This window comes from Gossypium hirsutum, chromosome A11 (genome assembly GCF_007990345.1).
Source record: "Gossypium hirsutum isolate 1008001.06 chromosome A11, Gossypium_hirsutum_v2.1, whole genome shotgun sequence".
Taxonomy (NCBI): domain Eukaryota; kingdom Viridiplantae; phylum Streptophyta; class Magnoliopsida; order Malvales; family Malvaceae; genus Gossypium; species Gossypium hirsutum.
Window position 1 is genome coordinate 115,980,355 of NC_053434.1, and position 11,321 is coordinate 115,991,675.

General features: G+C 36.1%; 1 protein-coding gene and 1 pseudogene across 2 annotated transcripts; both read right to left on the minus strand.

Moving 5' to 3' along the window:
• Window positions 1-460: 460 nt before the first annotated feature.
• Window positions 461-1,634, minus strand: LOC121210076 (protein STRICTOSIDINE SYNTHASE-LIKE 10-like; annotated as a pseudogene).
• Window positions 1,635-6,889: 5,255 nt separating this feature from the next.
• On the minus strand, window positions 6,890-9,697 carry LOC121209396 (protein STRICTOSIDINE SYNTHASE-LIKE 10). 2 transcript variants are annotated; one of them, XM_041080011.1, is made up of 3 exons: window positions 9,321-9,697; window positions 8,921-9,187; window positions 6,890-8,754 (listed from the first exon to the last, which is right to left on the minus strand). In XM_041080011.1, exons 1-3 carry the CDS (start codon window positions 9,635-9,637, stop codon window positions 8,271-8,273), a joined length of 1,068 nt encoding a protein of 355 aa, XP_040935945.1. In that variant the 5' UTR covers window positions 9,638-9,697; the 3' UTR covers window positions 6,890-8,270. The 2 variants fall into 2 exon arrangements, with proteins under 2 accessions (XP_040935945.1, XP_040935944.1); XM_041080010.1 differs by having other exon boundaries at window positions 6,896-8,754; window positions 8,921-9,193; window positions 9,321-9,692.
• Window positions 9,698-11,321: the final 1,624 nt, after the last annotated feature.

Genomic DNA, 11,321 nt, shown 5'->3' on the forward strand with positions numbered 1-11,321 from the left:
GGAAAAAAGTAGTGTAAGTCGAAGCATGAAGGGAATAAAGCACAATTTTAAAATGTTTGACAACTAGCCCATCTGGTACGCCAAGCCTAGCTTACATTCCTCTTGTGCACGAGGCGTGAAGATGTAACGTCTCAATTAGGCAGATAAACATAATTAAAAATTTCTCGAAAACAAAATCGTTAAGACGTGTATATATATATATGTTTATCGAGTAAAATAAAAACAACCAAGAACAATTAAAAAGTTGTAAAAAGAAAAAGGAAAAGAAAAATCAATTAGGCATTTAAGATGCCTACGTACGACTTCAAAACAGACCCTATGTATAATTTCTCCCCGTATTCCTCGACTTCACTTATCGAATTAAAAGTGGGTGCGCCCTTTCCGTCCAAGATTTCCAAAACCTTGGCTTATTCGTTAAACCTCATTCCAATTGGATCTGGAACACCGTTTCCAAGCGCTCCTAATCTCCGCTGTTTAGGGCCACCCAGAATTCGCCCTTTTCGTTCCTCTTTATATTATCCGGAACCCTGGGTAATTCAAGGAATACTTTGGGAGCTGCTTTGGGGTCGTGCACATTGAACTTCAGTATTCGTCTTTTTATCGATTCGTTCACTAGAAGAAACGAATTGTTTGCACTGAAAGCAACCCCGTTAGGGAAAGCTAAACCGTCGTACAAGACGGACACGTCTCCGTTATAAGGATTGTACTTCAACAGCCGTCCGGTTCTATCACCGGAACTTATCAGAAAGTCAGCATCCCTGCACAATTAAATAATAATAATTTAAACTTTCGGTATGAAAAATCTCTATATGAATTATTTATATATAAATTCCACTATTGATTATTTATGTATACGTAAGTCCCCCTGAATAGAATCAACGATTGGTGATAATTTAGAAGCAAAAAAGAGGAAGAAGATGTACCGTCTTTGAAAAAGAGTGCTACTATCGGTAAAGTAAACCATTCCGGTGCTCGTATCGATGTCTAATCCATTCGTAAATTTGAATGGAGCTCCATTTGCCGCCGAAATAGCCAGTCTTATAGCCGTGCCGCCATTTGGCCCAACAACTAAAAGACCGAAATAGGCGTCTGCTATATATAAATGACACGTTCGACTATCGAACTTCAAGCCCAATGGTCTTCCACATATGGGTTCAACGTTTGAATCTCTTGTGCCATCGCACAATTTCCTTTCCCTGATCCAAAGGAAAAACCAAAAGTTAAAAACCTTGTGATGAAAAATCGATTTATAACTATAAAATAAAACTACAAAAACGAATAGGATCAAAGAAAGGAAAAAAAACGGCAAAGAGGTGAATCTACCTGAATGGTGAAGGGATGGCAAATTCTTGCCAACCAAATTTTGGCTTTCATTTTAAGATTCTTCCGTCTGATATGCCGACATATGGTCCCTCACCTTTACAATCGAAGGCAATACTTTCCGGTCCGGTAACGCGGTTGAGGTTCATTTGACTGTAGTTCTTGAAAAGAACACCGCCATCACCATCGATGACTTTAGTAAGATTGATATTAATGTAATTTTGGAACACTAAATCACCATCACCGTTAGATGATGAGATGGAAACAAAGAAAAATAAAACAAAAATGGCAAAGGAAACAAATTTTTTCATCATGGTTGGTTGAAGGCAGCAAATTATAATAAAATCCAATGAAACTAAGCGTATGATGAATGATAGTGGAATTGCATGTGTCTATTTATAATATTGATTTGGGAGAAAAAAAATTGAATTTCAATTCAAATCAAATTTGAAATTACAATTTGAGTATAATAATAATAATTATTATTCAATAAATCTCCTATTGTTAACTGTTATTGAATTAAGTAATGAAGTTGTTATTAGTATGAAATTCTTCTATTTAATATTTTTAATTGAATGCTTTATATGTAAATGCAAAAAATTGAGGTGAATATTAAATTATTTAATAATTAAAAATTTATTTTTAGTAGACCGGGTTAATTTCCATTTGAATTTTAAGGACGTGATGTTTTGGTTTTTTCAATGAATATTCCACATGAGTATTTTTGTAGCTTTGACTTTGACGGTCTCTTCTTCACTTCCGCCACCCTCCATGGTACCAACAGCTTGGCTCTTCAGAACTGAATCCGTTGCTAAGAGTCCAAACTTTTCTAACTGGAGAACAGTTTCTCCAAACTGAGCAAATGTGTAGTTTTGAGAATGGTGTTGAAGGCGAGTTTTTTTCGCCGAGAGGGTCCTCCATCAGTAAGAATAGAATCAAGTTGAAGAAGGGCTTGAATTTTATTCACTCGGATGGAAAGCAAATGAAGTGGTCTTATTGTATAAATTCGAGGGAATTTGGCAGCGATTGCTTCTAACAACTGTCATCAAATGTGTCGAAGATGATTGCTGGAGCATTTAGGCAAATCTGTGCTTCGGATCCCAACAAATCCTACAGGAGGTGATCAACACCGCAACCTTCTCAAGAACAACAAACATATATAAGAGGCAGTAAATAAATCTCACACCAAGAAAGAAAATATAATTATTCCTTAATAGGGTAGTGGAATGTGATTCTTTAGAATACGGTTGCTAATTGATTAAAAAGCTAATTATAATTTATGAAATTACTCATGGCAATTAATGTTATTATTAACAAATATTTAAAGATATTTAGAAATGAAAATTAATTTGGTGATGATCTCAAGTATCTACGTCTTTTAGATTGGACATGATATTCTTTAATATCATTTCCTTCAATCTTTCGACCGGACAACCTTGTCGTACTTCTCTTACCATATAGTCACGTTGAACAAGGGGAATCATCTAATCCTTGTGTTTTACCTTATTTTCTCTCTAATCTGTTATTGTTTTCTACGACCCTTGTATAAGTTGAAAATAATCAGCCTTAAAAGGGTCCCAAAGCCTCATCAAGATACCAGACTTCACAACAGCCTCCCTGTTAGAATTGTGTGACCCAAATTCTAAGAGATTGCTTGCAAGTCAAGTTAAACAAAAATATATTTTCTTTCTAGAAGATTTAGTATTTATTAGTATAATATATTTAGCATTTATTAGTATAGTTTATTTGACTTACTAATTTAGCCTATAAATAGGCTCCTTTACAATCTTAGAATTAAGAGACACCCATTAGATTAGAACTCATAACACATTCAAAGAATTTTGTGTTTACGTTTGAGGGTTCTTTGTTTTTCGGGTTTTCGGGGTTTAGTTTTTATCTCCATCTTTTGTACTCTTCATTCTTTTGCCATTATAGTAAAATTATCTTTGCCCGTGGTTTTTTATCCTCTTCTGAGGGGTTTTTCCACGTTAAATTTGTGTGTTCATCTTCTCAATTTCTTCTACTATTTTTACTTTTTCGTTGCTTAATCGGGACGATCCTAACAAGTGGTATCAGAGCTAGTTTAACTTTCATAGATCAGCCCGGTCAGAGATGGCAGCAACAAGGTTTGAAATTGAGAAGTTCGATGGTGAGACAAATTTCAATCTGTGGCAAGTTCGGATGATGGCAATTCTAGTTCAAAATGGCTTGAAAAAGGTTGTTACAGGGAAAAAGCCTGAGAATCTAAATCAAACAGAATGGGAAGAGCTTGATGAAAAGGCCTTGTCTGCAATCCAGTTGTGCCTCGCGAATACAGTATTGCAGGAGGTATTGATGGAGAAGACCTCATTCGCCTTGTGGAAAAGGTTAGAAACTCTTTATGCGACTAAGTCTCTGGCTAACCGTTTAGTGTTGAAACAACGTCTATTTACGTTTCGCATGAACGAAGGTGAGCTTCTTAAAGATCACATCAGTCAATTCATTACTCTTTTAAATGATTTAAAGAACGTTGAGGTTCATATTGACGATGAAGATCAAGCTATGCTATTATTGTGCTCTTTACCCTCTTCATACAAGTCTTTCAGGGAGATCCTGATTTATGGCAGAGACAAACTCTCGTTCGAAGATGTGAAGGGTCATTTGTTGAGTAGAGACAAACTCGACAATGAGTTTGATTTGAATAGCAAAGCAGATAGACAAGCTTCCGTTTTGGTAGCATCAAAGAAACGAGACAAAAGGTGTCGCTATTGCAAAGTCACGTCAAAGCAGATTGTTATAAACTGCGAAATAAAAGAGTTGCTGAGAGTAACGAGGAAGATGTAGCTGGTGCTAATTTGGTCGATGAAGGCGGTGATGATTTCTTGTTAGTGTCAACGAGCGATAACTCCAAGCTTACGTCTGAGTGGATCCTAGATTCAGGATGTTCTTTCCACATGTGTCCCAATAGAGAATGGTTCTCCACATACAGTTCAGTTGAAGGTGGAGTTGTGCACATGGGAAACGATTCATCTAGTAAAATAATCGGTATTGGTACTGTTAAAATTAGGATACACGATGGGACAATTAGGACACTCTCAGATGTCAGGTATGTACCTGATTTACGAAAGAATCTCATCTCCTTGAGTATTTTAGACTTGAAAGGATGCAGAATCAACATCGAGTCGAGCGACATTAAAGTATCTCGTGGAGCTCTCGTTTTGTTAAAAGGTAAAAGAACCGGCAGTCTTTATATTCTGGAAGGTTCTACAGTGACCGGTGAAATCGGACGTCCCTCGTCCGTTACGGAGTCAAAGTCAACTCATTTGAAGCGGAGACAACTTGGTCATAGGAGGGAAAAAGGTATGACCGTTCGTTGAAGAGAGGTTCTCTTTTGGATGCAGGTTTTGAAAAGTTAGGGCACTGTATTCGTGAAAATCAGACCCGGGTTAGTTTTGATTTGGCAGTGCACAAGTCGAAGGCTAGAAGTCTTCCAGCTTCTAAGCATAGATTCGACTCAGTTAATTCCCTGCATAGTTCAAGATAGGCCCGTGGCGGGTTTTGGCAAAGATGGCATTGAAAGAATTTGTGTCAAGGTGGAGATTGTTAGAATTGTGTGACCCAAATTCTAAGAGATTGCTTGCAAGTCAAGTTAAACAAAAATATATTTTCTTTCTAGAAGATTTAGTATTTATTAGTACAATATATTTAGCATTTATTAGTATAGTTTATTTGACTTACTAATTTAGCCTATAAATAGGCTCCTTTACAATCTTAGAATTAAGAGACACCCATTAGATTAGAACTCATAACACATTCAGAGAATTTTGTGTTTACGTTTGAGGGTTCTTTGTTTTTCGGGTTTTCGGGGTTTAGTTTTTATCTCCATCTTTTGTACTCTTCATTCTTTTGCCATTATAGTAAAATTATCTTTGCCCGTGGTTTTTTATCCTCTTTAAGGGGTTTTTCCACGTTAAATTTGTGTGTTCATCTTCTCAATTTCTTCTACTATTTTTACTTGTTCGTTGCTTAATCGGGACGATCCTAACAATCCCCGAAGTTTCGATTACGGAAGGTTGTACTTCATCCTTCACTTGGAGTGCTTAAGAGACTTAAACTTTTGAATTTAAGAGACTGCAAAAGTCTCCGGAGTCTCCCTACCAAAGTTGGAATGGAATCCCTTGAAACATTAATTCTTTCGGGTTGCTCAAATCTTGCAAGGCTTCCAGAGATTGATGGGAAAATGGAACGTTTAAAGATTCTTGATATCAAGTTGAATATTTTCCAGAGAATTTGCGGCAAGCAGAATTTTCGAAAGAGCTTGACTTGCTTATTATTATCAAATTTTACAGGTGGGGGTTGGTGACACAAGACGATTTTTGAACTAACCTACAACTCAAAATTTCTTGAAATTTTTGTTATACTATATGTATTATTTTTAAATTTGTTAAATAAAAAGAATATTTAAGTTTATTAAAATAAAATTCTTAAAGTTGAGTTTACAATTGAGAAATTCTTAATTAATTAGTTAATAGCTAGTAAAACGTTAATATCATAAGAGGCTAACTATAGTTTATTTAATGAGTTATTATACATGAAAACACCGACCGAAATAAAATGTAGAATTAAGCCATTATAGCACAAATTGATTAAAAACGGAAATAATTTAGACCAGGATTGATTAACCGAACAAAACATGAAGTTTGAGATAGCATTGAGTTTACTTCTTGTGACCCTTGTCGGAATCACCACCATTCAAGGTTGTAACGGCCAGTTCGTACAATCCATCGGCATCAACACCGTACGGAGATAGAAGCAAATATGTGTTTTGGGAAGAGTACCATCCATCGGACAGTGCCAATGAACTCATCGCTAAAGAGCTTATAAAAAAATTTGAATTTACAGAGGTCGATTCTGCTTCTCCAGCTCCGGAATCCGACATTGCTCCATCTGATGATTCATTTTTAAATGTGTGTGTGCATATCATTGCGTTAGCTTTAGATGTTTGTAAAAAAAAAAAAAAAAACCATCTTGCTTGCTTGGTTTAATATTTTGACGAGTTTCTCCATTGCTATAAAGTGTATGTATATATATATATATATATTTTTTTTTAAATGCAAAAGTTAAAAATATTATCATTTAACGAATGGAAAAAAGGTTAATAGAGGACTGTGTCTAAGAATAAAACAACTGGCTCCCTAGATCAGTTGGTTGTGGCTTCATTCTACTGACACGGAGGCCGCAGGTTCAAATCCTGCAGGCCGAATAATTTATTTATTTATTTTACTTTTCTATCTTATCACGACAGGCAGATGAACTAGGAAAGCGATAAGCTGTTGCAACTATCGGTTTGTCACCTGGATATACCCTCCATCGCACAGACACGGTTATGTAGCATCCGTTTGATTAGAGAAATTTTGGAAGGACATATTCCTAGTTCTATTTCTTGTCCATCCTCTTTGACAAATCTTGGTCTCAGCGGTAACAATTTGAACAGCATACCGGCGTCTCTTACTCGACTCTCCAAGCTTGAATGTCTTCTGTTGTCAAACTGCACAGCCTGTGCACCATTGGTGAAGGAGATATTCCTGGTCTATCCTCGTTGAGAGCTCTTAATCTTACTGGTAACATATTCAGCAGCATGGTCCAACTTATATCCATTCTAGAAATTCTGGACAATCTAGTAATAATGGATTTGTTTTTCAAGTTAAAATTCCTGGAAGGGTCGATTCCGGGTTTCTTTGTTTTAGGTGGACGATCCATAAGGAAGGACCACCTTTTTCTCGCGTGAATTATTATATCCATTGTCCTTAGAGGATAAATGTACGGTGAGTGTGAAACCAAGAATTTATGGACAATGGATTGCTCTGATCATGAATGCGATGAGCTTGAGATGTCTTTCCAACGCACAAATAGGTTTCCTTGGAAGAAGTGTGGTGTTATGAGAAAGATTTGGAAGATATAAAAGAGCTGCAGTGCCATACCTCCAGACACTGAACATATCCATCATCACTCTACCGACAAGGATGGATCCGCAGGTAGCACTTCCCTTGTAAAACGAAAACGTAATATCCATGACGGAGAAGCAGTAATTGTGGTAAACTACTTGACTAGCCTTTTTCAAGATTTTTTCTCCTATTTAGTCAAATTTCTCTTTTCCCCCTCTTATTGTTTGACGGTACAAACAGATTTTAAAAGGATATGAAAATTATGGTAATGTTTGGATTCTAAGGGGTTCATTAAATTGTAAACTATCCACCGTAGTTATGGCTTTTGAAGGCTGAATCCGATGGACATTTATTATTTATTATTGTCTGGTAAGAGGAGGATCAAATAATGGGTGCTTTAGAATTATTGTCGGTTCACGTCCCCTGGCTACAGTAGTGTTGCAAAGAGCATGGTTCCGGGTAGTAAAGCTGGTTTTCCTGCTTTCGGTCTATCGCATCCATCCACCTCTAACAGTGAGTGGTTGCTTAGCCTAATTTGTTATTTGGTCCTTCTTTTACTTTGATACACTTAGTCGACTCATTCAATTTCCCTATTAGGAACACTGATTAGGCATTGTTGAGATGAGAAATTAGGTCATGCTATTTACCTTTTTCTTTTGACCAATCAATTGAAACAGATATTCTTTAATTTGCATTATGGGAATCGGTGCCATGCTTATAAAGTTTACGACGTAAACATTGTGTGATGGAAAAAAGTAGTGTAAGTCGAAGCATGAAGGGGATAAAGCACAATTTTAAAATGTTTGACAACTAGCCCATCTGGTACGCCAAGCCTAGCTTACATTCCTCTTGTGCACGAGGCGTGAAGATGTAACGTCTCAATTAGGCAGATAAAGATAATTAAAAGTTTCTCGAAAATAAAATCGTTAAGACGTGTATATATATATATATATATATATGTTTATCGAGTAAAATAAAAACAACCAAGAACAATTAAAAAGTTGTAAAAAGAAAAAGAAAAATCAATTAGGCATTTAAGATGCCTACGTACGACTTCAAAACAGACCCTATGTATAATTTCCCCCCGTATTCCTCGACTTCACTTATCGAATTAAAAGTTGGTGCGCCCTTTCCGTCCAAGATTTCCAAAACCTTGGCTTCTTCGTTAAACCTCATTCCAATTGGATCTGGAACACCGTTTCCAAGCGCTCCTAATCTACTGCTGTTTAGGGCCACCCAGAATTCGCCCTTTTCGTTCCTCTTTATATTATCCGGAACCCTGGGTAATTCAAGGAATACTTTGGGAGCTGATTTGGGGTCGTGCACATTGAACTTCAGTATTCGTCTTTTTATCGATTCGTTCACTAGAAGAAACGAATTGTTTGCACTGAAAGCAACCCCGTTAGGGAAAGCTAAACCGTCGTACAAGACGGACACGTCTCCGTTATAAGGATTGTACTTCAACAGCCGTCCGGTTCTATCACCGGAACTTATCAGAAAGTCAGCATCCCTGCACAATTAAAGAAGAATAATTTATCCTTTCGGTATGAAAAATCTCTATATGAATTATTTATATATAAATTCCACTATTGATTATTTATGTATACGTAAGTCCCCCCTGAATAGAATCAACGATTGGTGATAATTTAGAAGCAAAAAAGAGGAAGAAGATGTACCGTCTTTGAAAAAGAGTGCTACTATCGGTAAAGTAAACCATTCCGGTGCTCGTATCGATGTCTAATCCATTCGTAAATTTGAATGGAGCTCCATTTGCCGCCGAAATAGCCAGTCTTATAGCCGTGCCGCCATTTGGCCCAACAACTAAAAGACCGAAATAGGCGTCTGCTATATATAAATGACACGTTCGACTATCGAACTTCAAGCCCAATGGTCTTCCACATATGGGTTCAACGTTTGAATCTCTTGTGCCATCGCACAATTTCCTTTCCCTGATCCAAAGGAAAACCCAAAAGTTAAAAACCTTGTGATGAAAAATCGATTTATAACTATAAAATAAAACTACAAAAACGAATAGGATCAAAGAAAAGAAAAAAAACGACAAAGATGTGAATCTACCTGAATGGTGAAGGGATGGCAAATTCTTGCCAACCAAATTTCGGCTTCCATTTTAAGATTCTTCCGTCGGATATGCCGACATATGGTCCCTCACCTTTACAATCGAAGGCAATACTTTCCGGTCCGGTAACACGGTTGAGGTTGATTTGACTGTAGTTCTTGAAAAGAACACCGCCATCACCATCACCATCGATGACTTTAGTAAGATTGATATTAATGTAATTTTGGAACACTAAATCACCATCACCGTTAGATGATGAGATGGAAACAAAGAAAAATAAAACAAAAATGGCAAAGGAAACAAATTTTTTCATCATGGTTGGTTGAAGGCAGCAAATTATAATAAAATCCTATGAAACTAAGCGTATGATGAATGATAGTGGAATTGCATGTATCTATTTATAATATTGATTTGGGAGAAAAAAAATTGAATTTCAATTCAAATCAAATTTGAAATTACAATTTGAGTATAATAATAATTATTATTATTATTCAATAAATCTCCTATTGTTAACTGTTATTGAATTAAGTGTTGAAGTTGTTATTAGTATGAAATTCTTCTATTTAATATTTTTAATTGAATGCTTTATATGTAAATGCAAAAAATTGGGGTGAATATTAAATTATTTAATAATTAATAATTTATTTTTAGTAGACCGAGTTAATTTCCATTTGAATTTTAACGACGTGATGTTTTGGTTTTTTCAATGAATATTCCACATGAGTATTTTTGTAGCTTTGACTTTGACGGTCTCTTCTTCACTTCCGCCACCCTCCATGGTACCAACAGCTTGGCTCTTCAGAACTGAATCCGTTGCTAAGAGTCCAAACTTTTCAAACTGGAGAACAGTTTCTCCAAACTGAGCAAATGTGTAGTTTTGAGAATGGTGTTGAAGGCGAGTTTTTTTCGCCGAGAGGGTCCTCCATCAGTAAGAATAGAATCAAGTTGAAGAAGGGCTTGAATTTTATTCACTCGGATGGAAAGCAAATGAAGTGGTCTTATTGTATAAATTCGAGGGAATTTGGCAGCGATTGCTTCTAACAACTGTCATCAAATGTGTCGAAGATGATTGCTGGAGCATTTAGGCAAATTTGTGCTTCGGATCCCAACAAATCCTACAGGAGGTGATCAACACCGCAACCTTCTCAAGAACAACAAACATATATAAGAGGCAGTAAATAAATCTCACACCAAGAAAGAAAATATAATTATTCCTTTATAGGGTAGTGGAATGTGATTCTTTAGAATACGGTTGCTAATTGATTAAAAAGCTAATTATAATTTATGAAATTACTCATGGCAATTAATGTTATTATTAACAAATATTTAAAGATATTTAGAAATGAAAATTAATTTGGTGATGATCTCAAGTATCTACGTCTTTTAGATTGGACATGATATTCTTTAATATCATTTCCTTCAAGCTTTCGACCGGACAACCTTGTCGTACTTCTCTTACCATATAGTCGCGTTGAACAAGGGGAATCATCTAATCCTTGTGTTTTACCTTATTTTCTCTCTAATCTGTTATTGTTTTCTACGACCCTTGTATAAGTTGAAAATAATCAGCCTTAAAAGGGTCCCAAAGCCTCATCAAGATACCAAACTTCACAACAGCCTCCCCGAAGTTTCGATTACGGAAGGTTGTACTTCATCCTTCACTTGGAGTGCTTAAGAGACTTAAACTTTTGAATTTAAGAGACTGCAAAAGTCTCCGGAGTCTCCCTACCAAAGTTGGAATGGAATCCCTTGAAACATTAATTCTTTCGGGTTGCTCAAATCTTGCAAGGCTTCCAGAGATTGATGGGAAAATGGAACGTTTAAAGATTCTTGATATCAAGTTGAATATTTTCCAGAGAATTTGCGGCAAGCAGAATTTTCGAAAGAGCTTGACTTGCTTATTATTATCAAATTTTACAGGTGGGGGTTGGTGACACAAGACGATTTTTGAACTAACCTACAACTCAAAATTTCTTGAAATTTTTGTTATACTATATGTA